This window comes from Clinocottus analis, unplaced genomic scaffold (assembly GCF_023055335.1).
Source record: "Clinocottus analis isolate CAN_PGR_092001 unplaced genomic scaffold, fCliAna1.0.p SCAF_16, whole genome shotgun sequence".
Classification (NCBI taxonomy): domain Eukaryota; kingdom Metazoa; phylum Chordata; class Actinopteri; order Perciformes; family Cottidae; genus Clinocottus; species Clinocottus analis.
Window position 1 is genome coordinate 4,482,508 of NW_027175887.1, and position 27,961 is coordinate 4,510,468.

The 27,961-nt window shown below is 43.3% G+C and overlaps 5 protein-coding genes across 9 annotated transcripts in view; 3 read left to right on the forward strand and 2 right to left on the reverse strand.

Annotated features, from left to right (window-relative positions):
- The window catches only part of top3a (DNA topoisomerase III alpha), an 11,382-nt gene extending 3,490 nt beyond the window's left edge, over positions 1-7,892 (reverse strand). Inside the window, exons 1-18 of one of the 3 annotated variants that reach the window (XM_068579472.1) lie at positions 7,763-7,892; positions 6,550-6,758; positions 6,294-6,353; positions 6,123-6,196; positions 5,944-6,019; positions 5,545-5,653; positions 5,038-5,181; positions 4,713-4,883; positions 4,518-4,618; positions 3,508-3,582; positions 3,279-3,361; positions 2,751-2,961; positions 2,309-2,494; positions 2,000-2,129; positions 1,228-1,341; positions 919-1,084; positions 604-753; positions 349-471 (exon numbers count right to left, since the gene is read on the reverse strand). In XM_068579472.1, the coding sequence (XP_068435573.1) occupies positions 349-471; positions 604-753; positions 919-1,084; positions 1,228-1,341; positions 2,000-2,129; positions 2,309-2,494; positions 2,751-2,961; positions 3,279-3,361; positions 3,508-3,582; positions 4,518-4,618; positions 4,713-4,883; positions 5,038-5,181; positions 5,545-5,653; positions 5,944-6,019; positions 6,123-6,196; positions 6,294-6,353; positions 6,550-6,758; positions 7,763-7,766 (2,186 nt within the window). In that variant the 5' untranslated portion in view covers positions 7,767-7,892. Of the gene's footprint in view, positions 1-348; positions 472-603; positions 754-918; positions 1,085-1,227; positions 1,342-1,999; positions 2,130-2,308; positions 2,495-2,750; positions 2,962-3,278; positions 3,362-3,507; positions 3,583-4,517; positions 4,619-4,712; positions 4,884-5,037; positions 5,182-5,544; positions 5,654-5,943; positions 6,020-6,122; positions 6,197-6,293; positions 6,354-6,549; positions 7,023-7,762 lie in introns of those variants that run through there. The other 2 variants (XM_068579471.1, XM_068579473.1) reach the window with 2 other exon arrangements.
- Positions 7,893-8,017: 125 nt separating this feature from the next.
- On the forward strand, positions 8,018-13,182 carry smcr8a (Smith-Magenis syndrome chromosome region, candidate 8a). Its single transcript, XM_068578223.1, has 3 exons — positions 8,018-9,224; positions 10,150-11,919; positions 12,693-13,182. The coding sequence occupies exons 1-3, from the start codon at positions 8,623-8,625 to the stop codon at positions 13,150-13,152; spliced, it is 2,832 nt and encodes a 943-aa protein (XP_068434324.1). The 5' UTR covers positions 8,018-8,622; the 3' UTR covers positions 13,153-13,182.
- A 180-nt stretch (positions 13,183-13,362) lies between these two features.
- Positions 13,363-21,429, forward strand: pdap1b (pdgfa associated protein 1b). Of its 2 annotated transcripts, none has more exons than XM_068578227.1 (6): positions 13,363-13,506; positions 19,237-19,328; positions 19,688-19,792; positions 20,002-20,126; positions 20,603-20,754; positions 21,003-21,429. In XM_068578227.1, exons 2-6 carry the CDS (start codon positions 19,263-19,265, stop codon positions 21,056-21,058), a joined length of 504 nt encoding a protein of 167 aa, XP_068434328.1. In that variant the 5' UTR covers positions 13,363-13,506; positions 19,237-19,262; the 3' UTR covers positions 21,059-21,429. The 2 variants fall into 2 exon arrangements, with proteins under 2 accessions (XP_068434328.1, XP_068434327.1); XM_068578226.1 differs by lacking the exon at positions 13,363-13,506 and adding an exon at positions 18,851-18,965.
- On the reverse strand, positions 16,258-18,519 carry bud31 (BUD31 homolog). The gene is made up of 4 exons (XM_068578938.1): positions 18,245-18,519; positions 17,396-17,518; positions 16,917-17,083; positions 16,258-16,769 (listed from the first exon to the last, which is right to left on the reverse strand). The coding sequence occupies exons 1-4, from the start codon at positions 18,486-18,488 to the stop codon at positions 16,719-16,721; spliced, it is 585 nt and encodes a 194-aa protein (XP_068435039.1). The 5' UTR covers positions 18,489-18,519; the 3' UTR covers positions 16,258-16,718.
- Positions 21,430-22,575: 1,146 nt separating the features above from the next.
- shmt1 (serine hydroxymethyltransferase 1 (soluble)) lies at positions 22,576-27,696 on the forward strand. Of its 2 annotated transcripts, none has more exons than XM_068578225.1 (12): positions 22,576-22,705; positions 23,617-23,749; positions 23,888-24,033; positions 24,169-24,284; positions 24,427-24,587; positions 24,924-25,005; positions 25,123-25,335; positions 25,454-25,567; positions 25,676-25,798; positions 26,383-26,499; positions 26,641-26,751; positions 27,061-27,696. In XM_068578225.1, exons 2-12 carry the CDS (start codon positions 23,651-23,653, stop codon positions 27,231-27,233), a joined length of 1,455 nt encoding a protein of 484 aa, XP_068434326.1. In that variant the 5' UTR covers positions 22,576-22,705; positions 23,617-23,650; the 3' UTR covers positions 27,234-27,696. The 2 variants fall into 2 exon arrangements, with proteins under 2 accessions (XP_068434326.1, XP_068434325.1); XM_068578224.1 differs by lacking the exon at positions 22,576-22,705 and adding an exon at positions 22,744-22,863.
- The last annotated feature ends 265 nt before the right edge of the window (positions 27,697-27,961 follow it).

The following is a 27,961-nucleotide window of genomic DNA, read 5'->3' on the forward strand; positions in this document are numbered from 1 at the left end:
ACAAACACACACAAACACACACACACACAAACACACACACACACACACACACACACACACACACACACACACACACACACACACACAAACACACACACACACACACACACTTGTCATTAAGCTAAGAGATTGAAGCTGTGTGTTCAAGGTAAACAAGGAAACCGGGTACTTTCTTTTGTTTTTATGGGTTATGTTCTTCCAATTTTTTTTTTTATTCTTGTCGTGCACTTTGTGATCTCGATCTCAGGTCCTACACAAAATAAACTTTATTTTCTCACCAACCACATTAAATGGTTTCCTGTGTTTGATGTTAAGTAAACAGCGGTCAAGTACAAAATGAATACTTACATGTGAACCGGGTGCGGCTGACAGGTGGGACAGATGCTGTCGTCTCTGCTCACCTCCAGCACCGTGTCGGGGAACCACACGGCCGTCTTGCATGCTGGGTAGCCCGTGCAGGAGAGGTACGTACTGCAGGAGGACGGCCGGCGTTAGCGAGCATACTGTAACCTTGTTCACACACATTTTTCTAAAGCCTACGTTACCGTTGTTAGATTGCTCTCCAACCTTTACACGCACATTTTTTTTGTAGCTTACAATCACCTGTTTCCATCCCTCTTCTTCTTCAGCACCATGTCCCGGGCGCAGTGAGGGCACTTCCTGACCGGCAGCATCATCTCCATGTCAAAATGCTGCTCTGCTTCAGCGATCTCCTGAGCTGCCCCCAGGTAGGGCGTCAGGGCTTCGTCCAACCTGAGGCAACAACAGAAAAGGCCCGTTTACCTGGGTCACAACCACCAGCAGCCTGCAGGGACTCCAGCACGAGTGCAACTGATCTGTCATTTTAAAACATGACACGGTTCGGCTCATTTGGGTTCAGAAATATACAAATCTACTCCAGGCTAAATTGTGACTAACTTCTTCGCCTTCCTGACGGACTCGATGAAGACGGTCTTGTATTTCTTGATGTGGTGCTGCAGCACGCTCCGTTTGTCCTTCCTGCCCTCCGATACCAGCTTGAGGTCAGCCTCCAATTCAGCGCGCAGGTTTGGTTTGGACATCTCATATCCCATGGAGTTGTAACCTAAACACACACACAACACACCACACACACACCCACGTTAAGTGACGGGCAAAGAGGGAGGCCATCTATGTATTAAGGCACATTATGTATTGTGGAATAAAGTGTGTGTGTGTGTGTGTGTGTGTGTGTGTGTGTGTACACACCCTCCACCAGTCCCATGCCGAGCTCTCCAGGCAGAAACCTCTGATCAGCGGTCAAGCCCACGTACATGCGGCTCTTGATGGTTTCGATGTGATCTGCATGGGTTGCATCGGTGCCTGTAATATACACAGTTCACACAGGACGGGTTGAGACTAAACAAAGAACAAGTCTTTGTTGACTTGACAAAAGAGTCCCTAAGTTGTTACGGGTTTGCTTGAACTGAAAAGGGTAGTGAACAAGGAATGATGGCTGGATGATTTCTTTAATAATGCAAATCCATGAGCGGGGGCTTTATCCTACGTTTTGCATCAGTGTGATCAAATACATTTTGTCAGGTATTGAATTCACTAAATGAGCCCAAAACATTATAGAAATGATAGAGAGAAATGTTCAGTTACGTTTCCGAGAATATTCAATTGAGAGGTTTACTATATTATATTAAAACTATGTCTACTGTGACATATGATTTGGTACCGAGCTTCATGAAAACCTGACTAAGAGTATATGAGTTTATTGATAAGACCTTTCGTGGGATCCATCAATTAAGAAAGAAAGAAATTATCTTGCTATTATGCTGTGAAGCACCCGGGGGTTCAGCGTCTTGCTCAAGGACACTTCTCCATGTGAACTATGGGGAGACCAGGGATCAAACCGGCTACTTTGTGGTTTCAGAAAAACCACTCGTCCCCATGAGCTACAGCCGCTCCCTGTGAATGGTTGAAAACACACAGGTTAAAAGACAATCTGTCTCATGCCCGTGTGTTCACACCGTACCGATGCCGTGCTTCTCCATCAGGGATATGAGGTCGGCTTCAGTGAGCAGCTGCGGAGGACTCGTCTGTCCGTCCGTCATCTCGACAGCAGAGGGCTGGAACTGAGAGCCTTGCTCATACACTGGAATCACCTGGCAAACACAAAGCAGGTTTACTGGATGTGTTACACACAAGCAGCAGGCCACTGGAACCACACACACAACCTTCTGAGTTTAGTAGTGAAGAAGCCTTTAGATTAGGCTGGCAATTAATGAAGTATTTGAGAATCAAGTTCATAGTTGGTTAGTAGAAAGACAGACACACTCCACACCTTAGCGCTCCACCTGTCATACGGGTAAACGTCCAAGTAGTTCCTTGCAATGATCATGAGTCCCGAGGTGGAGAAGTTCTCATGGGCGATGTCAATGTCCACCACAGTCTCATGCCCCAAAGCATCCTGGGATACACAGGCCAGGAAGTGCCGGACAATGAACTCATACAAACGTCCTTCATTGCCCTGGACGAAGGAGAAACAGAAGCAATCCGTGAAACCCTTTAAAACATATTGTTTCCATTGTATCGTTGAGATAAAAAAAAAAGAGGGAACATTTGACAAGGACTGTTTGTGCGCAGAGCGACCTGCGGGTGTATTCTGGTATGATCGTTTACTTTGGTCAAAAAAGTAAACAAGAGCATTTTAGTTGTGATTAGGAAGGGGTCAAAAAAAAGAAAGTACATTTGCACAAACTGAGCTCCAGTTTTTGCAGACCTACCTGCAGTGTGCCCGAGTGCTTGGTGGGGTGTATGGGGGGGTGGGCTTGGTCTGATTTCTTGCCCTGTCGTGGGTTGGGACCCCCAGGCTGGTCAAGCACGCGCTGGGCGAACGTCCCCCAGACCGGGTCTTGAGTCTGCTGCTCCACCAGGGGACCGAGAGCCAAGTTTGTAGGAAAAATGTTTGTCTCTGTCCGAGGGTAGCTGATATACCTGAGAAGAAGAAAAAACATATCGTCACAATTCTTCTTCACTCAGACAAACTAAAAAGGGAACTGGTGTTCTTCCATGTGTAAAAATAGGCACAACTTTGAGGTAAACAACCAGGTAAACAAAAAAAGCATTTGACCGTTTCACTGACACAACAAAGCGTCTGTTAAGGGGGCGTCGAGCCAGCTATCCGACTGAAACAAGTTCAAAGGAAATATCAAAGCGACTGTGGGATGATAAACTAACGACGACATTGAGCATATGGTCAGACCACAGCAATAATTTGCAGTCTGAATGTACATTACCTAACATGCACTCACCCCTGGGTATAGAGTTTCTCTGCAATTTTCATGGTGTCTTTGGCGCTTATTTTTAGTTTCCGAGATGCAAGTTTTTCCATTTCCTGAGGGTCTCAAATGATAAAGGATTGTTCAGAGTGGGACAAAACACTGAAGAAAAAAAAACTGCGTACACGTTTTAGCATAAACAGGTGTGCTTTGAGATGCAGTGTGTGTGTCTGTGTGTGTCTGCTCGGCTATGTATTCTTACCACCGTGTCCAAAGGCAGCGGTCTCCACTTGCTCTTGGGTTTGCTGGTTACTGAGGTGACTGTTGCTATGGGATCCTGAAAATGAGTGAAAGGATATTCTGGTGTGTACCTTCCTACATGTGGCTTTTAGCCCGTTTAATTTCAGCAGATTGACAACACACATTTAGATGTACCGCTGCGTCCTCCAGCTGCAGTAGGCGGTTACACATGTGGGGACGAATTTACACACACACACACACACACACACACACACACACACACACACACACACACACACACACACACACACACACACGCACACACACACACACACACACACACACACACACACACACACACACACACGGCTCTGTGTGGGTGATAATGAGTGTGGCTGTGTTACCAGACTTCCTCATAGTAAAATAACAATACTGTTATGTTTTACTACCATAACATAATAGCTCGTATTACGCAAAACCGATCTGATGTTGGGAAAATATTGAGTAATGTTCAGACCTGATGAGGCAGACATCCCGTTGATTTTCCTAATGGTGTATTTAGGGTTAGACATTTTATTCTAAAAACATTTGAATGTTTTAGAGCTTTTCAGACAATGCCACATGTGCAAACTTATTATTATGAATCAAATATTTTGTCACTGAAAGTGGCATACTTCAATTCTGTGGTACTAATCGAAGAAGGTAACAGTTCTCTTACTTCTTTCGTCTTTACATCTTTAATAATGTTGTGCTTGATGAGGTTCGTTAGTACAGGTGGAGCGTGGTAGTTTCCATTTGGTTTTGTGCAGACACAGTTTGTCTGTGTTGTGGTGTTGGAAGGGCAGCTGGCAGTAACTACGTTTAAGCCTCATGGCATTTCAAATCATCTCAACAATTAGCATTTTCAGACATTAGAAAAAAATAAGACCAAACACAAAAAACGAGACCGTCAACCTCCCATTCACAAAAACAAACTAGTAACAAAGTTGATAGCAAAATCTATAACATGATATGAAACATATGCAAACTTACCTCCATGCAGAGCTGGTAGAGCACCAGGCAAGCTGTGTGGTTGAAGAGACGGTTTCTTTTCCAACTGAACTCGACAGTGTCCTCTTCCACCTTGTGCAGCACTGAGACAAATACAGACATAAGAACAGATGGGATGAAGAGTTAGTATCAGTTAAAGACCTGAATGCTACCAATCTGTGTGTCTGCAGTTTGTACCTTTAATCTTGTAGAAAGTCTCAGGTATGAAAGCCTGGATGGCTTTAAAACGCTCCACCACAAATCCTAGAGTTGGAAACTGACAGCTGCCATATGAAATCAGCTGATTGGCCAGAGACTCTGGAAAGATCTTCTGCAGGCGAAGCGTCTGGAATCGAGTGAAGGACGCGCCTGAAGAAGATGAGCAGAGGACAGAGGATCATATTAATGTGAAAGGGCAACGTACAAGGAATGATGATGAAAGAATCCCCAATGAAAAATAATCTTTTTCACCTGCATTAGTATGTCAGTATTTATTACGATTAGGCGAGGAGAGCTACGGTACCTATTCGCAGGTCCAGCTCCTGACGGACATCGACAGCGTCGCTGATTTTAGCATCTGGCTCCATTAGTGTCTCACAAGCTCTCCGAATAGAGTTGGGGGTGATCTCAGAAAACTTGGCCCGAAATACTTGTAAATTGGGCTTCACTATAAAGCAAACAAAAAGTAATACACACACACTGTCACATTATATTATCAGAAGCAATTTGTGGACAAACATACACAAAACATGTCGTTTTAACTCTTTGGTTTTTGGACAGATTAACAAGCGTTTTCCACGCTTTCAGTTTTTGTGCTAAGCTAAGCTAATCATAGTCTGGCACCAGCTTTATATTTACCGTACAAACATAGAGAATCAATAATAAACAATAAAGAATCAATCTTCTCATCTAACTCAGCAGTTAGCGTATTTCCAAAATGTTGAATTATCACTTTTAAAAGGAGTTTAGAGATGCACGGTCAGTTGCAGCCACACAACAACAACAACACACACACACGTTACTATCAAACCTGCTTTGCAGACATCTATGACTTCAAAGCCAATATTTTCTCCCTCTCTGTCACAATCGGTCCAGATGACTAAGGCCTGACACTGCCTCGCCTCTTTCTCCAACGTCCACTAGAGAGATGAAGGCAAAAGGGACAAAAGAAAGAGAAAGGAAAGAAAAATATGCACAGTCTATTTATAGTATCCATATTCATCATTATTTCCTCTCAATAAAATGGTCGTCTATACTGCAGATAGAGGAAAAGTAAATTAAAGTACATTGTCTGCTGCCGACTGGCTCAATAATGGTACATCCTGGATTTATATATATATATATATATATATATATATATATATATATATATATATATATATATATATATATATATATATATATTTGTGTGACTCTTTGGAGGACATACCTTGATTTGTTTCATGTTATCTGGACAGTACTTCTCTACCTCAGCATCAAACAACTGCACAGGATTACAACTGTACCTGTGGAGAGAAAAAGGCACAAATATCATCAGTTGGTATGATACTGTGTGATTCTGAATACAGTATACCATGAAAACAATTGAAAAATCCAGTTTCAGTTTACCATTTCTGGAACTGTGCTTTAAACTCCAAACTCAGTAAATGTCCCGATACTGAAGTCATTGTTACCGTCACATTCTGGAGGGGAAAGAAACCAGAAATATGTAAAAACCCAAACAGAACAGATGTACATCTGCATGTGAGCATATCTTACTATTCCACTGTATCCACTCACCTGACCAAAGAGATGATATTCAAACTCATAGATTTTATTAAACTTTGACATCCCCTCTCTCTGGAATGGGACAGAAGGCAATCAGAACAACGAGAAAGAGAAACACACACACACACACACACACACACACACACACACACACACACACACACACACATACATATATATCATAATACTATGCCCTGATTTGGGGAGATTTTGTTCAAGTGGGAGAGTTATGCTGACTAATAATAACATTAATGTTGACATGACTGACCCTTCTGGACGTGCCGCTGGACATGATCGCTGCGATGCTTTTGGACGCGTCGTTCTTCTCGGCCACGCAGAGGACCCGCTTGATCTGAGCCCGGCTGCGGTTCATGTCTGCCGGCTGCGGTGTGCCCGGACACCGGTCACTCTCCGCCGAACAGAAGCACCTCCTCTGGAGCACGAGCCGGTGCAATCCGGATCGAAGTACAGCTCTCCCTAAAAGGTGCACGAGCATAACTGTCCACTCTCACATGAGCAAGCCGGTCCTTCAGACAGCCTGCTAGCGTGTTAGCTAACGCAGATAGCTAAAGTTATGGTGTACCCAAACTTTAAAGAACAGTAAAGTAGTCGCCGGTTGACAAACGTTACTCTCTTCACTTTGATTAAAAAACAAGTATAAAAACAATTTCCTCAAAGCCAAATAAAAAAATGCTCATTAAAAAACATGAGGAGAAACGCCGACCCTTGGTTTTGTTTACAAATTCCGCGCTCGAGTCGCATGTCAAATACTGCCGTAAATCAAGGTCGTAGTACTGTCGTAAAATCGTTGAACCACCGAAACTTTTGACTAAAACAGGTCCGTAATGATAATAGCACAATACTTGCATTTAAATTCCATGCATGTAGTATATATATATATTTTTTTAAATACATCGTTCATAATAACAATTAAAGTGTAAATTTATGTCCTACGTTATATCAACGTTAAATAGAAAGTTAAAATACACCCTAAATCAGAACTTGCATTTTTTCATTTTAATGTCACTGAAAGTTCTAACTTTGCGTTACACATTTTTAATTTCAATGCACTCCAACGCACATTGGAATTAGATCAGACAGGCCTGCATTTAAATTTGACTACTTTCTTGTCGAACAATTCAGTATTACTCCAACACAGTATTATTCCTGGCAGCATGGTCAGAGTTTAGAAATTTGCCCTCGTGTTAGAACAGAAAACGATTCATGTTGCATTGTACAGGTCCATTTCCGTGTAATTTTGCAGGAAGTAATTTACTACTAACTTGGTGAAATACATGTTGAGATAGATATTGCTGAGTATATAAACTGTCTTTGATTTCTAAAGGAACCCTATGACACATGCAAATACTACATTTAAGTAGTATTAAATACTACTGTATTTCGTATAACCTAACAGCTACCAATATATGCATTATATCAAAAATCAAAATAACCAAACATTTTGAGACGCTTGGACTCACCCATGACCTCGGTAATCCCAAATGCCTCTCTGTGGCTTTTTTAAAACCATGTTTGAAAAATGTGCTCCCAAACCGAACGATGAGTTACTTTAAAGGCTCATGCATTTTTAATTTTGATAATCATATCTTTGACAATCGCAAGCACTTAATTTATGAAGCGTTAAAGATAAAATGTTACATTTCTATTTTAGGGTGGAACTTCCCCAGACGGGGCGGTGGATTGGTCACCTGACAAGACTACAACCAGCTGGGTAAACATGGCGTCTGTCTCTGGCTGTGGGAATTACATGTAGCGCTTCTGTCTGTTCGCGGTGTCTCTGTCGCACCAACGTCCTGAACACAGTAACGCGCCGGAGACGACACGTGAAGACATGAAGGGGAGAAGGACAGAGGCGCTGCACTGAGGCTGCGTGTTTTGGTCTCTCGGCATTCAGCATGAATGGTCTGATGCCTGCACGGACCTCCTGATCGACGCAAGATAATTGCTTTTGTTAACGGAGACACTGATTTGTGTTTCTGTCGAGGTTTCTACTTTTAGTTAATCCCACGAATACAAAAGCTCTTGTTCGAGGGACTCTGCTCTGCAGGTGTGGAGCTGAATTTTGGGCCGACTCTGCTCTGGGACCCCCCTTTTATGTATTTTTATGACATAATCAGCGTGATTTTTGTGTATGTGGACCCTCTGCATCTCTGGACCGCGAGCATCTTCATCTTTTTTTTAACCACGCAAACAATCGTGCATCAGGATGGTCAATCTGACTGCACTTCCTGTGGTTGCCCTCCACCACCGTGCTCCGACAGCTGGTTAGTCGTGCTGCACCGTGTGTTGTGTTTCTCATGCCTTGCTCAACAACACCACGATGATAGGCTCACCTGACGTGGTGGCGTTCACTAAAGAGGACGAGTATGGGCAGACGTCTCCGGACCCCTGGGCTCTCCCTGAGGAGTTCTCTTTCCCTCTCCATCCGCTGGCTGACTCAAACCCATGGGCCAAGACCTCCTATGCCAAGTTCACCAAAGACTTCATCCTCATCTCTGAGTTCTCTGAGCAGGTGGGCCCTCAGCCTCTCCTCACCATCCCCGATGAGCCCAAAGTCTGTGGCACCTTCGATCTCAACTACTTCTCCCTGCGCATCATGTCAGTGGACTACCAGGCCTCTTTCGTGGGACATCCACCTGGCAGTGGCTACCCAAGGCTCAGTTTTGTGGAGGACTCGAGGGTGGTGTTGGGCGACTCCAAGGAAGGGGCTTTCGCGTACGTCCACCACCTTACCCTTTACGACCTGGAGGCGAGGGGCTTTGTTCGACCGTTCTGCATGGCGTACGTGTCGGCGGACGAGAGGAAAATCATGCTGCAGTTTCGGGAGCTGTCGCTCCGCTTCTCGCAGGCCTCTGAGTGTCTGAAGGCTGGGAACAGGAGAGCGTTCGCCAAGGAGCTCCAGAGGAAGCTCAGAGACCTGGAGTAAGCTCTTTTTCACTGCCAAAACAGATCTGATATCCTCTCAGGTCCATTATGTAGTCGTTTAGGTACAGGGCGAACAGAATCATCTTTGAGGAAATTGTAATTGCAGGGCTGGAATAATTAGTTTGGGGGCTTTAAAAAATGTACTTGCTGTTGGCCCCTTATAGACCCCTCACCTCCTGCCCTCTGTTCATTGTCCATGCACCTCGTTGCTATCAAGTAGAGCACTCACAGAAGACTTCATGGCAGTTTGATTCTGGCTCAGACAGCCGGAGACCAACCAGGGCTCCGAGACTGGAATAAAACCACCGACTCGAAGGTCTCTGTGTGTCACTTAGCTTTAGTGGTAATTTGATTAAACACAGCTTAATCAGCATTCATATGCATCTTGTGAGCACACTATAAACTAGTCATTCCATCTGATGTTTTATATTTCTATAATTGGCCGGCACAAACAAGATTATCCACAATTTCAATACTTTTGGTCCAGAATTAATAAATATACAAATGATGAATGGTTGAAATTTTGGTCCTTAAACCTTCATTTGCAAAACAATATAAACTGTTCAATTCAACCACATTTTAACACTCTTGTCATATTGGGGGAGAAAAATTGTCAAGTAATGGTGCCGTCTCCGGAGCTCTCCGTCTTGTTTACGATGGTAACATGCTGATAATGAGGTTTCATGTTCACCTTCCTGGTTGCGTGCCAGCATGCCAACATTCACTAATGGGTGCAAAACACTAAGTACAGCTGAGGCTGATGGAAATATCATTAGTATTGTGAGTTTGTGGTCATAAATTAAACCAAAGTATTGATTATTTCAATCTGTTGATGGAGAAAGATGTCAGAATTCATAGGAGACATTTCACTCAAAACCATGAATGTGATCCGGTCCCTGTACCTGTGTTTTCTTCCCCTCAGGTACACTCACTCCGTGCTGCAGCGGGAGGAGGGCCTGCAGAGGGAGGCGGGGCCTCAGTGCATGTACTCCGCTCATGCTGTGGAGAAGGCCAACGAGCTTGCAAATGTGGAAAAGAGCATCTACGAACACAGAGACCTGCTGAGACAGATCTGCTCCTACCATCACCGCCCACGCAGAGATCCTCACGCCGTCACCTGCCAGAAGTGTATCAACGAGTGCTTGAGTGAGTGCGAGCAGCTGTTCGACAGATACGCCAAGCTCGCCAACCCCTTCAGTTACACCGACAAACAGAGCAAGAGGGAGGAAGGGCAGGGTCGGGTTGACGATGAAGGAGGTGGAAAGGAAGTGGACGAGGAGGAAGACGAGGGCGTGAAGCGCAGGCCGTCCTACACGCCACAGCTGATCAAAGCTAAGTCGGCAAAGTGCTTCGACAAGCGCCTGAAGACCCTGCTGGAGCTGTGTGACAAGACCTTCTACGAGGCCACCGTGGAGCTCCTGAAGGAGACGGAGAGGAGTTTCCGGGGCGACCTGTGTTACCTGCACACGCGCCGCCTGGACAGAGCACTGCGCAGGAAGCAGAGAGTGACCAACTTCCTGTTTGAGGAGGACGCCGGAGATGAGGATGAGGATGAAGAGGGAACACTAAGACCATTCTGTGCTGTGAACCATGCTGTAGATAACTTTACACTATTAAGTCCACCTCCCATCGTGCTCGGACCAGAACCTCTAGAGCTTGATGCTCTGGAGCCTCCAGATCCTCTGGACCCAGCCTGTGTGACCAGCCGCACTCAGGAGAGTGGGCTGGGGCTTGTGGAGAGCCACCTGGAGTCCTCCCCCTCAGACCAGACTCTGGAGACCCAGGGAAGCTCGGAGGAAACCAAAGGAAGCTTTAGCAGTGATAAGAGTGGGACTGGTCTAGCGGAGGGACTAAATCTGGCTTGTGTGGAGTCAGAAGCTCCTGATTCTGACTTGACCCCAGACCCGGACCACAACACTGACCTGGAGAGGGAGAGCAGCAGTGAGGAGATAGAGACCACAGCTGGGGAGGATGAGGGGGACGGGACTCCTGTGTCCTTGCTGGAGGTGGTGTCTGAGCTGGAGGCCAGCAGAGACGACGAGAGTGATGGAGTCACCGATGGGGCTTGTGAGTTGCAGTCTGACTTGCTGGTTCCTTTGGACACAGCGTGCTGCATGGCCCAAGAGGGTTTCCTTTATGAGGCCTCTGCCCCAGAGGCGGTGCCGAGTCCTGGCCACAACTCCCACCGACAGCCCTGTGAAAGACTGGTGGTCAACCAGGAGCCGCAGGCCCTGCTTCATCTCCAGGACGACTACACGGTGGGTTCCCCATCCTCACAGAGCCCTGCGGCCGGGCTGGAGCTGCATGTGGGGCTCCTTGGCGATGCAGATTTCCAAACCTCAGCTGGAGATGGGTTTGACTGTACCATGAGTGCTTCTACAGGGTCTGATCGGGCTGCTTCCCCTCTGGGCTACGGGGGCATGATGACCCTGCGTCAGAGGAAGAAGGCTGGACAGGGAGCCCTGAAGTTTGTCCGACAGTACCCCTTTGCCATGCAGGCTCTGTGGTGTCTGCTAAGCGGCAGGACCCTGGTGGTGCTCGGGGCAGATGAGGGCATGGTCCGCCGACTGGTTGCTGCTCTGGCCCTCTTCGTGCCTGGTCCCGGGAAGTGTGGAGAGAGAGTTCAAGCCTGGCTGTCCTGCCCCTTCACCCTTACTGACCTGCAGAGGTGGAAACTCGTTGGATTGCAAAGGTACTTCCAATTTGCATTTATATTTTCACTTTATAGAAATAAACAGATGGTGTTCGCAACATTCATTAAAACAAATATTGAGCTTAATGATCACAGATCTTGGAGAGTCTCCATCATAGTGAAGTTGGAAAATGATGGGTTATTCCTGCTTGGAGTTTGTATCACACCTTATTGTACTGCTTCTCATCTGGTCTGACTCACACAACCAACTATTCAACAAATAAACCTCCAGCCTCACATCTGTCCTTGAACTTTGCTTCCATTTCTACTCTTCTTTCCCACAACAGAATTGTTTTTTTGCAATATTTTACATTTAGAGAGGAGGCCTTGGCTTCTTGAACCTGTGTCTTTGTTGGGACGGTTGGAGGCACTGAGAGTCAGGACGACGAGGTCTAGCTTTATTCTGAATGGACAGATACAAGTCATGTCAAACTGGATATCCTTCATTTTTACACTTGCCTTATTAATGTAGATCCATGCAGATAAATCTGTTTTTATACAGCGTATTATCTATTTAGTTGTACAATTACTAAACTGTAAAAACCATGCATTTCTAGACATCAACTAATTCAGGACTAGCTGGCACATGCAAATATGGGTGACTTCAAATATGTAAACCTCTTTGTGCTGAGCATGCTCATCTTCATTGAAGAAACATTAATTTCAATTCAAACACTGGATAACATACGAATGTAATGATGAAATGTATCTTTGTGTACAAGCTGCCTTAACTAAGCAACAGATGCCGGCTTGTGTCCGTCTGTCCCTCACAGAGTGGCGTCCCCTGTGGGTTCCAGCATGCTGTACTCGCTCTCCCGCTACAGTCGCTACATCTCCATCCTGGATGCCGACCAGAAGACCTTGCGCTGTCCGTCGTATCGGGGTCAACTCCTTGCCAAAATAGCCGATCACCGCACCTACATCCGCCGCGGCTCAACTTACTTCCTTCACTTGCAGAGCACGCTCTGCCACCTGGCGGCCAAGGCCTTCCTGTTTACCTTCACCCACCACCTCCACCTGCCGGTCAGCTCCACGGAGGGGCCCGAGGTCGTGGAGGGCAGACGCCTCTGCTTCCTGCAGGAGCAGCTGGGGCTGGGAGAAGAGGACAGCCAGATCTTGCTCTACCTCAGCCAGCTCATCACTGAGCAGTACCTCCAGCCGGCCACCGGGGGCAGAGCACCGGCCACTTGTTTTAGTTTTAACTACACCACCAGCGTTTTATACAAAATCTGATATTTTATCGGGGCGAGGGTTCCCACACACATTTTAGCAAAAGTCATCTTTGACCTATAGTTTTTAATGGACCAAAGGCGATTCTAAAAAGGTCCACGAACGTTTTAGTTTCAGGACAAACGTCTGCACTGGTTATTGTTTTATGTGTGTAATCTCTCTCCGCCTTGCTGTCTTCTTCTCCGGTCTTTCTCTTTCCTCTGTGTAGGAAAAAGGAGTCCGAGTGAGTTGTGAATGTCACTGAGCGGTTCACTTTGCCTGTGTTTGGTCCAGAGCACGTTGACACTCACAAACACATAACGGAGCAGACAAAGGTCGCTTCTACTTATTGTCCGATGAGTGTGCCGCTTGTTTAAGGTCAGTCTCCATCCCTCTCTTTACCGCACACACACACACACACACACACCCACACACTCACCAATCCAACATGGCTGTCTGTGTATGTGCTGGTCTGACCTCAGCCAGCTCGCTAATCGGTCAAATCATAGCTCTGTGATAACACCTACCAATCACTGAGCCTGTTTTTTTGCTATGATATCATCTCGGTTATGTATAAACATGTTTTTCGACCAGCTGGCATATGCTGATATTTTTTGCCTGTGGAGAACAGACGCCTCTCTGAATCTGTCCGTGAAACCTTTTTAGCTCTGCGCAGGCTTGTTACAGCTGGTTTTGTGACATGCCTCTCTCTCTCTCTCTCTCTCTCTCTCTCTCTCTCTCTCTCTCTCTCTCTCTCTCTCTCTCTCTCTCTCTCTCTCTCTCTCTCTCTCTCTCTCTCTCTCTCTCTCTCTCTCTCTCTCTCTCTCTCTCTCTCTCTCTCTCTCTCTCTCTCTCTCTCTCTCTCTCACTCTTTGAGGGTTACCACATAACTTCCAAAAGCCCAAACCTTTTTCTTTTAATATTTTTTTCGTGAATGAACTCTTAACCCACATTCCCGCAGTATTCTCTGTCACGTTGTCTGATTGTAGCTCAGAAGATTTGACTTTTTGAGAGCATGGAGTAAAGATTCCCAGCTTTCAGGTCGTGATGCATGAGGAAGCGTATTTGCTGTGTGAATTATAGATCTGGTCGGCCCCGCGTGATATTTGCATGTCCCGAAATAACGTCACTGCGATACATATACCCATGTTGGGCCAGCGTCACTATAATGTGCTGGCGAGCATTTTCATGGATTTTACTCACACAGTCCGAAACACTTTAAAGCTACTTAACCTAAATGTATTGAACTTCACTGTTGTCTTAAAGTTGTTTGAGGGTGTTGTGGTGTCAGCATGAAGACTGTCTTGTGCCGGAGTGAATCGCCTTAGTGAAAATATTTCTGTTTTGTTGTGTATTTGAGTGAACTGACTCTGGGAAGTTGCTGAGACAGTGATGTTGTGTTTGTAAAGATGTAACTATGAGTGGGGAATTTATGTCCTGTGCCATCAAAAGCAAAACTCTAAGCTTGACGCTTGAATTAGGACCGTAAACTATTATTTATTTTCTTCCGAACAACCCTTGCTGGAAGTGTTATTTGAACAAAACTCAACTGTATTTATATATTTATTTCGGACAAGTTGTGGATGATGACCATCATGCTGATAATACCCCGATTTTTCTCTTTGGAAGATGTTGGAGAATTTCCCAGTTAGGTTTTAAAAAAAAAAAAAAGTTCTGTCTCATGGGCCAGTGAAACGACACAGAACCAGCGTATTTGAGATTTTACTGTTCCTAATTCTGTGGCGTCAGTGATGGAGCTGTAGTTCTGTACTTGTGACTGCATGGTCAGAGTTTTAATGTGAGAGGTCAAACAACGTTGGACCACGGCTTCCTGCTACGAACAAGACACTTTTTAAAAATGGCATTCGCTTTTAACCAACAGCAACGTCACATAATGTATTATTTCAGTTATTTATTTTATGCAACAGTTTATGTCTTTTCTTTTTTTTTACCGCTTGAATAACACATTTTACTGCTAAGTTGTTAATTTAAAAAATGTTTTGTCCCTCTGATGCAAAAAGGTGAATGTAATCTGAATAAGCCATACCACAGTGTGCTTAACGCGTCGTCACTCAGTGTCCTTATGTTGCCATATCATGCCCACCTTTTGTAATCCACCATGAGGAAGTGTTCTGCTCACGTCGGCCTGTGAGACGTCGCTGTTGCCAGTGATTTTAAAGAAGCACGTTGTGAATGTCTTGATGCTCTTATATAAATGTTGCTGAAATTCATTAATTCCATTAAATTATTTGAATCCATTTTGTTTTCATGTGGATTGATTGGATAACACGGGAGTTAGGTGATCACGGTGAATATGACTTTAGGACACGAGATCATCATTTCACTGCAAACACTCCATCTGTGTGACTTGCTTTCGCGATGACGGATGTGCGAGTGTTTGAGGTGTCGTGAATAATTAATGCTCATCTGTGAAAACAACTAATTGCACCGCAGGAGCCGCAGGTGGTGGACTGAAGGAGAAAGTAGCAGTAAATAAATTATACAAGAACATGTTTGCAGCAATATCACAATAATATTGTCATGCAGGGAAAGGCTGAGTGGGCGGGCAGCTATGTGTTCCCATTTTAGCAATAAGAATGTAAAAAACCTGATATTACTACAGACGTACCTTAAAGCAGTGGTTCTCAAATGCGGGTACGTGAGATTTTTTTATATTTAAAATGTGCATCTATTAAGTACTTTTAAAAATGGCAATTAAAAAAATAAAATGTAAGTATAGGTTCATAAACTGAATTGTATATATTCTATATTAAATCAAACACTGATAGCAAAGCACTGTATTACATCTGTTCAACCAAAAAGGTTAAAAAGGTGGAGAACCACTGGCTTAAGAGACTCCCAAATCAGAAAACTTGTCACTGACAACCATATACTTCATCTCGAGTAGCCACTGGCTACATTTTTTGCGTTTGAGGCCTAAATTTCACCTTTTGTACAGGAGCTGAGCCTCTCAAAGATCAGATGAATGAAAAATATTGAGAGAAAAGTTATAAAATCCTTTATTGATTCATGCTACTTCAAGAAAATGTTTGTGTCAATCAAGAACAATGAAACTTGAGTCTAAATTTAATTTCACACTCATCATAAAATACAAAAAGTAAGCTCAGGTAAATCAGAATTGTTTTATTTAAAATTACACAAGAACACTGAAGACAACATGTTGAGGATTAAAACAATGACATTTCAAAACTAAACTCACCTCCCTCCCAGCCCTCAAGTTAAATGAAAAACTGAATTTAAAATGACCTCACAGTGGATATAACTAGCTGGAATGACAGGCCTTATCCAGAAACAGCTGACCTCAACTTTCTACTTTGAGCTTTTACAGTTGAGGGCTTTCGTTAAGTAGAAAAACAAAAGTAAGTCATATAATATGGCCCCTCTTTGTATTCTCCTTTGCTCCCCATTAATCAAAAACTGACCCCTTTAAAGGCAACTGAGGATGATGGCAAAGATATCCGTGATTTGTTTCCAACTGAAATAAAGACAATGTTGCTTTGGGGTTTTGAGTGCACAGATGGTGGCTGGGTGACCCGATGCCCAACGGATAAGAGACGGGAGGTTAACACTTAGCCAGAACATCCTCTGCATCCACAGTGGGTACATTCAATGATCCTTCCCTGCAGTGAGGAAACAAAAAGAGCTAGATTTAGATCACAAGGACACACAGGAAATGAATACACAATCACATACGGCATCATGTGAATTTTCTCACTGATAATAGCAAACGACTGCAGTGAGAATCCCTCAAATTATTTCAGACTTACGACTTCCAGCTTGCTTTTGGGGACTCTGCAGATGCAGTTGGTTCCAAAGTTGGTGTCTCTGGTTTGGATGCAACGCAGGCAGCACAGGTTCTCGTAGCCCTGCTTCTTCCACTTGGCAATCAGGTTCTTGTCTGCATAACCTTCCTTTATACAGTAGTCATACAGCTCTGTCAGGGGACACACAGAAGGACAACCCTGGTTTGGAATCTAGTAAACAACGTGTAACTAAGATTGAGTTTAAAATGTTTGGTCCTGTGCATATACAAATGTTTCAAAAACAAAAAAAACGTCGCTGAAATCATGGCATGTCTACAGTACATGTAGGGATAAAGTGTTATTCAAATACACATAACAGATAATCAATTTCTTCATGATGAATTTGAGGGATTATATCAAATGGTGAAGTAGACTGAAGAGGAAGAAGAAAAAACAAAGTGGAGTTGGAAACAATCGCCAGGTAGAGGGGAAACTCGGTCTACCTCTGCTGATGGCTTTCCTTTTGTAGAAGAGGTCGTAGATGTATCGACTCCGCTGATGATGCAGTCGGAAAATAGGCCAAAGGGACTCTACCTTTCGCTTTCCCTCGTGAGGCTCTGTTTCAGCTAGAAAACAGAAGAAAAAAAATCAGGATGGTTACCTTTGGAAAGCAGAAATGAATTGTGCACCTGCTTGGGTAAATCAAACGCACCTCTAGGTGAGAAGTGCCACAAAGAGATGCTACGAGAACAGCCTCCACTACCATTAGTCTACTTTCCTAAATATATGTTGGATGCGGTTGAGGTCAGCGCTATGTGCAGGTTTCCATCTGTATTGACCAGGTTGTGTGTTTGGGGGCATTTTCTGTTGCACGCAGACTTTTGTCTTAAGTACAACTGCATACATGCTGTAACACTAATGTCCTCATCATTAGCGCTCACTGGTAGAGCCGTACGTAAACACGTGGACATCTTATGGTGTAAACACTCAACAGAAAAAGGGAAATTACAGACATGATAAACAATTGCGTCTGACTGAATTACAACCACTTCCCCAGTAGCTAGCACCGGTCGTTTGATCCGTTGATTAAGTTTTCTACAGTCGCGTTACTGTCGTTAGCGATCAGCAGACGTTGGTTATCCATTTTCAAAATGTCAGCCAAAAACCTTTTCACAGACATCACCCAAGGATTAACCGACTGAAAAATAAGACTAAACGGGTCTATTGTCTTTAAATCTATTACATAGTGAAGAAAGTGACCATTTCATCCGCACGGACTGCGTGCTGTGGTTGTAGCCCGACGGCAAAGTGTTGCGGGGCATCGGGACAATCTTCGTCTTCTCGCGGCTCACCTTCTCTCATTTTCTGATCCAGCTCGTCCAAAGTGGGCTCAATGAGCTCCCAGCCGTCCGGGGGCGGTTTCCGACTTCTCTTTACTTTGGGCATTTTGCTCTGTTTGATATGAATAGAGAACAAAAGCTCTCCGTGTTTTCGTTTTGATTTCGCGAACCCGTTTTCGTCGCTAAAATCGGACGTCACGTGGGGTCCATTTGACCTTCTTGTCGCTTGAATGACGTCACCGTGGCAAATAAACATTTTCCATTTAACTGCGTGCGATGACTTATTCAATCGTCTCTCGACATAACACACTATTTACATTCATGGTAACGTTTATTTGGGTCAGTGTACACATTAAAGCAATGTCTTTCCGTCGTTCCTGGCACATTGCATCACTTTAGCCCACGAGCAAATTGCCTAAAAATAAACAGCATGTTTTATGTTAGTGTATTTCAAAATTCACGTCTTTAGTTAAATAACTACAAATTATATGGAAATATGTGCATTATTTAGTTCATAGCAATACATATGTTCACTATTTCGTTGGGGGAAAACCCTGTATTGAATATTTATTAAAAGGCAAATACTTGAACTACTCAGAGTATTTCCATACTCTGAGTAGTACAAGCCAGCTGTCAGTTCGTAGTACTGTTTTGACACTTGTGTTTTCTGTCAGTATTTAGTTGATAAAGATTTTATAAATAGAGGATTTGTTTTTCAAAATGCCCAAAGGAGGTAAGAAGGATTTAAAACCCGCTTGATATCAGTTTTGCACATTTGTTAACCTGCTGTTAGTGACCCAACAACAGGCAGTGGTCCAAGAGATGCCTCTCTAACTTACTGTGTGGTCATAAACAAGCACTGGAAAAAAGGCCATGAGAACTGTAACGGCATTATTACACAATCATGTCTCTCTGCGGTTGCCCCTGCTGTTTTTCACCCATGTTAAACACGGTGTATGCATTTCTGTGTGAGGTGTAATTTGTCATCATGGTTCTTGATGCAGGGAGGAAAGGTAGCAACAAGGGTCGCATGAGGACGTACACCAGCCCCGAGGAGATAGACGCCCAGATGAAGGCAGAGAAAGAGAGGAAACAGGTTGGTGGATCGCAATACATTCAACTACTGTTTGAACCATGTTCATGTTGAAATCACTGTCACAGACAAGTGCTCAGCTTTTCTCAAAAGTTTGGGTCAAGAAGAGTGGATCCAACACTTCCCAAAATGTACCTCAATAACATCTTTCCCATGGAAAGAGTAATCTGTGTAAACTAATCTTTATGTCTGACATTGCTGGAGTGCCCTCCAACCAGCCGGAAGAGAGGGATTGATGTGAAAGGAGCCGATGGTGTGTTTGAACGGAGTAAAAAGAAGAAAACAACTGCAGATTGTGTATGTATTCCCTGTCTTCAATGCATGTGTTTAACCTGACGCTTCTCTTCCTCCATGTGTTCTAGCAAGAGAAGGAAGCAGAAGAGGCCGGAGGTGCAGCTCAGAATAACGTAGCAGAGGAGAAGCTCCCGGCATCAGACTCAGAAGACAGCGACGATGAAAACTCAGATGTACCGCCACACTGTTTCTGTCATTCCCATGCTCTGTAACCAAACACACATTCAGATAGTAACATCATTTGTTATTAATTATTGATGTGCACATTTGAAGCCCCCTTGTAAGGTTTTTTCCTGCACAGAAGTTTTTGTCATTTGTTCACGGTTTGCTATATTCAAAGCATTAACTTCATATTGTACGAGCTGTTGTGATGTGTTTACAGAGGAGGAGAGCGGGTGTGGAGGGCTTGATAGAGATCGAGAACCCCAACAGAGTGGCTCAGAAGTCCAAGAAGGTGACGCAGATTGAGCTGGACGAGCCCAAGAAGCAGTTGTCAAGGAGAGAGAGGTGTGTGCTTGCTGTGACATTGAAAACTTTGTTTTTAATGTATATAGTATTTAGTAAAAACATCCTCACAGTAGAAGTTGCATGCATGACATTTGGAGAGTATTCAAGATTCAAGATATTTTTATTGTCATATTCACAGATAACAGTTACTTTATACAATGAAAAGCTTATTTAGCTGGGTCCTCCTTACACACAGAATTACAATAAACTTACATTGCAAAACATTACTATCAATGCAAATAGTATAAGAAAATATATAAAATAAGGTACAAAAATATGACAACAGTATTGCACAATCAGTTTAACTGATTACTAGCACATTCTGAAACTGGTTATGACATCAACACGAAAAAGACGAATGGGTTTGTTCTGTTTTCATTTTATGTCTGTAAATTTCTACTCCAACATGTTTGATTCTAACTTTTTTTACACACACACACACACACACACACACACACACACATGTTCTGCCTCAGAGAGGATATAGAGAAGCAGAAAGCGAAGGAGCGCTACATGAAGCTGCACTTGGCTGGCAAAACAGACCAGGCCAAAGCTGACCTCGCTCGTCTCGCCATCATCAAGAAACAGAGAGAAGGTGCGGCAAGAAAGAAAGAAGAAGAGAAAAAAGGTGAGCAAAAGTAAAAACTAATTTGTACTCCACAAATGATATTCTCTCCAAATATTTCACGTCAGAGTTTCTGAGGAATTCAAGTTACTTTGTGCGTCTCATGATCCATGTGTGTCACGACATCTCAACATGATTGAATCACAATACGATTCCAGTGAAAGATGACAGATTACCATATTGAATGATCTGAAATGGAAACACAGTTTGTCAGGTTGTCAAGCTGATTGTGTCTCTCTTTTATTTTACAGCAAAAGACGCAGCAGCGGCGGCAGCAAGAGGAATAAACTCCCTCTCCATGAAATGATGCAGAGAATTTATCAGAGGCTTTTTTTTACATGTTCACGGACTGGTGCAATATACATATTTGACTATTTTAATAATATTTCTGTTACATATGGTTGTTTGGAAAATGGTTGCGAAGAAACCAGAGAGGGTTTGTGTATATGTTGGCCTTGTTGATCCCTCCAGGGAGTAAAGCTGCATTTGAGAATACACGGGTCGTCATGTGCACTTTGAATGAACCCCCTTCTAACTGATGATCTTGTACATGATATTAGTAACGGTAAACTTGTCATGGTACATTTCTGACTTTGCTAACTGAGCTTTGCCGCTATGTTTTTTTGGGATCTTACATTGTATATAACTGACTTATTAAAATATTTCAGATTGTTTTGAAGGAACCAGTAAAATGTGTACATTTCTTTATTTGCTTTATTTCCTTGTGAGAAAACTGTCCCGACTGAGTTCGAGCAGGCTTTTACCAGCTTTAGGTTGCAGGAGTCCACGCTGCATCCACTGATGTGAAAATGAGAGCAGGCTTTGCAGAATAACTGAACAGTTAAGATAATATATAAGATAAAAAGGTTGAAAAAAAAGGTCATTGGTCAATCTGGCTCAGACATAGTAGATGTGTGTGTGTGTGTGTGTGTGTGTGTGTGTGTGTGTGTGTGTGTGTGTGTGTGTGTGTCTGTGTGTGTCTGTGTGTGTACATGTATATATAATATATATACATATATTATATATATTTGCATATATATATATATATATATATATATCTATATATATATGTGTATATATATATGTATATATATATATATATATATATATATATGTGTGTGTGTGTGTGTGTGTGTGTGTGTGTGTGTGTGTGTGTGTGTGTGTGTGTGTGTACGTCTGTATATCATTTCACATACAAATTAAACCTCAGGAGATTATTATCACATAATACTAATATGTATATATTTTATTAACTTTGTCAAAGATTTTAATGAGTAACACTTAAGCAACTGTGAGAGAAGTATAACATTTAAAATAGGTTTAAAATACTGAGGCATGAAAACACTGGACACAGCGCTTAACGCGTAGTCAGAGAATTCTGCTTTTTATTCTGCTTTTTTATTCTGCTTTTTATTCTGCTTTTTTTATTCTGCTTTTTTTATTCTGCTTTTTTCATTCTGCTTTTTTATTCTGCTTTTTATTCTGCTTTTTTTATTCTGCTTTTTTTATTCTGCTTTTTTATTCTGCTTTTTTATTCTGCTTTTTATTCTGCTTTTTTATTCTGCTTTTTATTCTGCTTTTTTTATTCTGCTTTTTTTATTCTGCTTTTTTCATTCTGCTTTTTTATTCTGCTTTTTATTCTGCTTTTTTTATTCTGCTTTTTTTATTCTGCTTTTTTATTCTGCTTTTTTATTCTGCTTTTTATTCTGCTTTCTATTCGGCTGGTTCATACCGGTGTAAAACCAAATTCTGACGGGTCAGAGTCTGTACCCCGAGCAGAGCACAGGGGGCGGTAGTGCGCCTCACGCGCTGGACAAAACCCAAAAGAAAAAGAACAAACGAGCGGATTGGTGAAAAGTTTGGCGGACTTTCTCCTCGCAGAGACGCCTCGTTTCGTCCCAGCCCCGCGGTCTCCAGAGTTTCACGGGACAGCGAGACAGCCTCCACTCCACTGGTGAGCGAGCCGCCGCGTGCACGTTCACGTCACTGTGGGCGAAATGGAAACGTTTCTGTTGCCGGGTAGAAATTATTTATGACACGAAGAACCGGCTCAGCTTTTTGCATTTTACTCTTTTCATGCTCGGTTGGTTTGCTCTTCGGCAGCGACACCGAGTGAGTGTCAGCCAGCTGGTTCCTGTTATGTAATGTCTAGTAACTGTTTGTGCGTGTGTATAAACATATATAATGTATTAATATATAGAAATATAGATATATGTATAGTATATATCCAATTTTAAAGGCTAACTGTTTGCTTGTGTAGTTATATTGTTGGAGAACCACAAGCTATCTTGTGTTTATCAAACGTTTCACACATCTGCAACTTTTCCTCTTTGCTGCTCAGCTTCTGGGTCAGTCGATCAGATAATAAAGTCAACGAGATCACGAGTGACCTGCAGTGATTTGTAAAGTAGACATTTTAGCGAGGATGGCCAGCCTCATATAGGCCTGCATGCATAATGCATACACACACACACACACACACACACACACACACACACACACACACACACACACACACACACACAGACACATGAGTGACCTGCAGTGACTTGTAGACAGTGTAGAGAGGACGGCCAGCATCAGATAACAGAGTTGGCCCCTGAGAGCTCGGCTGTAAAGCCTCAGAGGTCTTCTGAGTTAACTAGTAACGCGTTGCGACAGCTTCTGCAGTTGATTTGCTTATCGGCCTGTTTCATGGTTCAAAGATTAACGTCCCACTGCTGCTCTGTCTGAGGCTCAGGTCAGTTAACAAGTTAACATGAATGTGTGTCAGCAGCAGCACTCCTATTTTTCAATTAAAAAAAAGTGGTCTCACTATCTGGCTCATATCTGGTCTCTAAACAGATAACTATCTTCCTCTTTTAGATTTCCACTTTGTGTGACCAGAAACGAAGAAACCATGTCTATATCAAATGGACACAATGTTGCTGTGAGCAAAGAAATGTGGGATTCACACAACAAGATGCTGCTGGAGCCTCTGGCCGTCAACGACTCTGAGGTTTGTGTTCAGTGTATTTTAAATAAGAGTAGAAGGTCTTGAGTGATGATCCAGTTGGATCAAGTGACGGCAGACTTATTCCTAGTGATCCTTTGCATTGTTGTTGTCCCCTGAGCGGTACAATCTTTGTGTTTTTAGGTGTTCTCCATCATAAAAAAAGAGAAGCGCAGGCAGACGTACGGTCTGGAGCTGATAGCGTCAGAAAACTTTGCCAGCAGAGCCGTCCTCGAGGCGCTGGGTTCCTGCATGAACAACAAATACTCTGAGGGATATCCCGGTCAGAGGTAACAGACTGAATCCAGTTCTCTATGAATCCCTAATGTTTGATTACAGCCTGTAGGTGGCGCACTCTGCTTTCTCTTCCCAATTTAATACCGGATGAGTATTGCAGTAACGCTCTGTGTGATCCGTGCGTTCAGGTACTACGGTGGTACGGAGCATGTCGACGAGCTGGAGAGGCTCTGTCAGAAGAGGGCACTAGAGACCTATGGTCTGGACTCTGAGCAATGGGCCGTCAACGTGCAGCCATACTCGGGTATCAAATAGTGATTGAACATTTTAAGCTCTGTTTAATATTTGGGGTCTTATTGATGTGATGAGAATTTATATCTTTAAACTCTTCCTCCCTGTACTTTCTTTTTCTATTTGTTGAGCTTCTGCTTGTGTTTCCCGCTCAGGTTCACCTGCTAACTTCGCCGTCTACACGGCCGTGGTGGAGCCCCACGGCAGGATCATGGGCCTGGACCTTCCTGACGGAGGTCACCTGACACACGGCTTCATGACTGAGAAGAAGAAAATCTCCGCCACATCCATCTTCTTTGAGTCCATGCCGTATAAGGTGCAAAACAATCACGCAGTTGTCAACATACACACACAGCCATTATGGGATGAATAAGGACTGAAGCACAAGGCTCTTATTGTGGAGGAAATAGTGCTGCCATGTATTTAAAATGTGTACAGTTAAAACATTACTGATCCTTGTGTGCTTCAAAGCACATTGTATAAAAGCTAAATACATAAAATGTACGATTTCAAAGTGATCTGAAACCTAAAACAATAAAGATGTTTTTATTCAAAGTGATTTTAGGTTGTTTCAGTTTAATTATGGGCAAATATGTATGTATTGCTTATCGGATGATTTGGTGTCTCTAATGAGACGGTTCTTCTGTTGCAGGTGAATCCAGAAACTGGCTACATTGACTATGACCGACTGCAAGAAAACGCTCGGCTGTTCCACCCCAGACTCATCATTGCAGGTACTTCTGCTGTGACTCTTACTTTCACACACTAAAACAAACAATGACATGAGGAGTTTATTCTCAAAATCACCCAAAAAACATCCCATTCACCTCCCGCGTCTCTTTCTTCTCCAGGAACGAGCTGCTATTCCCGCAACCTTGACTACGGCCGCCTGAAGCAGGTCGCCAATGAGAACGGTGCATACTTGATGGGGGACATGGCTCACATCAGCGGGCTGGTGGCTGCTGGAGTGGTGCCCTCACCCTTTGAGTACTGTGACATTGTTACCACGACAACACACAAGACGCTGCGTGGCTGCCGCGCCGGACTCATCTTCTGCAGGAAAGGTGGAGAAGGAATACGCTGCTTCTGCCAAAACAAACCACTTGTCTTGTTTTTTCTCTGCACACATACTTTTTTGTTTGTTCATTTTTCTGCCCTGTGTTCTCCGATTCCCTCCTCCAGGCGTGCGGAGCGTCGACGCCAAGGGGAAGGAGACTCTGTACAACTTGGAGTCCTTGATCAATCAGGCTGTGTTTCCAGGGCTGCAGGGAGGACCACACAACCACGCTATTGCAGGTTCACCTCGTCATCTTCCTCCCTTTGATTTCTCTCCTCTTTAGTCTCCTCTCGACTGGCATTCAATCGTTTCAGCGTCCGGCTCATTCAGGGTTCTTTCCCTGGCAGGTGTTGCCGTTGCTCTCAAGCAAGCCATGACGCCAGAGTTCAAGGCCTACCAGATGCAGGTTCTTGAGAACTGCAAATCTCTCTCCAATGCGCTGATCGACCACGGCTACAAGATTGTCACTGGTAAGTGCCACAGTGCCGCTCTGCAAACAAAAATGAAGCTGGAACGTATCCAGAGTGTCGGATGCTATTGCATTTACCTCAAAGAAAAGCTTTTATTTCCTCTTTTATTTAAAGGGGATATTTTATGTTCATTTTCAGGTTAGTACTTTTTTTTGTGTTTTTTTTTAGAACATGTTTACAAGAAAAACACTTGAATCTCTGAAACCCCCATGAAGCGGTGTTCAAGGACCGACTGATTGTGTTCGAACTGATATTCCCCCCATATTTATTTATTTTTTCTCATAATTATGCACCATCATTTTCATGATTACAAGATCATGCCCTTAGATTGTTTTTCTTCTAATTACAAGATGCTAAGTGATAAATAAGACGTGCTGCACACTTCTTCACTAACTTTAACATTCATATATCCCTGTTGAATCTTTTTTTCATCTGGTTTCAAATAATATGATGATCTTCCGTGCTCGATGTCTCTGTTTTATTTTACTGGTACATGAAAAGGGGGCTGTAACAGATTTCTGATGGCAATGGATAACTTCATAGTCTTGCATAGTTTTTAACAATCTTCTTCTCTTCCTGTGCAGGCGGCTCTGACAACCATCTGATCTTGCTCGACCTTCGCAGCAAAGGGACCGATGGAGGACGAGCTGAGAAGGTTTTGGAGGCCTGTGCCATTGCTTGTAATAAAAACACCTGTCCAGGTACAGTGTGTCTGTGTTTTTGAACTAATAATTAAACATGCAGCTTGTGTTGGCCCTTGTGTGAGGAAAAGAAGTCCAGCCTTTGTTTCTGTGAATGTAGCTTCATATTTGTGTAAAGTGACACCCTTGCGTGTGTTCTAGGGGATAAGAGCGCTCTGCGCCCCAGTGGTCTGAGGTTTGGCTCTCCAGCTCTGACCTCCAGAGGCATGGTGGAGGATGATTTCAAGAAGGTGGCCGAGTTCATTCACAGAGGTATTCTTTTAATTGTCCTATATCTATAAAATGTATGTATACATAAAAGCTGAAATTGCAGAGCTCACAGATTGTGCAGGTGGTCCTCTCTCTCCCTCTTCCCTGACAAACTCCAGTTAAATTAACATCTAGATAGCTTAAAAAGCTTTTTTTTTTAACTGTTTCAACTCTCCGATTAGCTCCCTCAACTGAGGCTGTCGTAGTACGTAGAACTATTCACTGAAAAGAAAACAAAGAAAAAACAAAACGGGTTTTCCCGTGAATTAAATTGGAATCTGAAAGCCCTCCCTGCTCTCCTTCCTCCTGCAGGTATTGAGCTGACCTTGGAGGTGCAGAGAAGCCTGGATCCCAAGGCCACTCTGAAGGAGTTTGTTCAGGCGCTCGCCAAGGGAGAGAAGTTCCAGCAGCGGGTCTCAGAAATCAGGGCCGAGGTGGAGAGTTTCTCCGGGCAGTTCCCCATGCCGGGCCTACCTGAGCTGTAGAGGGCCGGACTGATGACGATTAGTAAAAAAACAGATGCCAAATTTTGCTGGTGTGTTCTTTTATTCTGTATATTTGTGTTAATATGTCATTGCTAAAGTCAAGATACTTTCTCCTTATTTCACTACAGTTCGGTTTCAGCTTGGAAAAGACTTTTTCTGAATAGAAAGAAAGATTTGTCCTCAAATTATCCAGCGTTGTTGCTGCAGAATACATCCTCTGCTGTTGCTTTGGTCTCCAATAGTACGATCACATTCAGGCTTTAATCTTTAAATGTAATTTATTGTATTACATTTACAATTCAAAAGTTTTGTTCCACTGTAGTGCGGATTGAAGCACAAAACATGTATATTCCTCCCAGACATGAGTCTTAATACTGTATATGTTTACAATATAATGAATACAATTTGAAAAAAAACAAAAAATAATTGTTGCATTTAATTAAAGGATCGATAATAAATGAAACGACAGATATTGTGTGTTGTCTTTCAATTAAACTGAAAACTGCTGCAGACTAATGCACTTCCTTTGAGCTAAATGTTTAAATCAGCTCACAATGACAGCGCTTTGCCGAGGTTCAGAAAATAAGTGCTTACCAAATTAACTATCTTAGTTTGGTGTGTCAGCGTGCTGCTGTTTGGTCATTGACATTAAGCGCAGCTGAGGCTGATAGGAAACCTATTAGTTCGGCAGGTTTGTGGTAGTCTGTGACAACTTAAAGTCCTGGTGG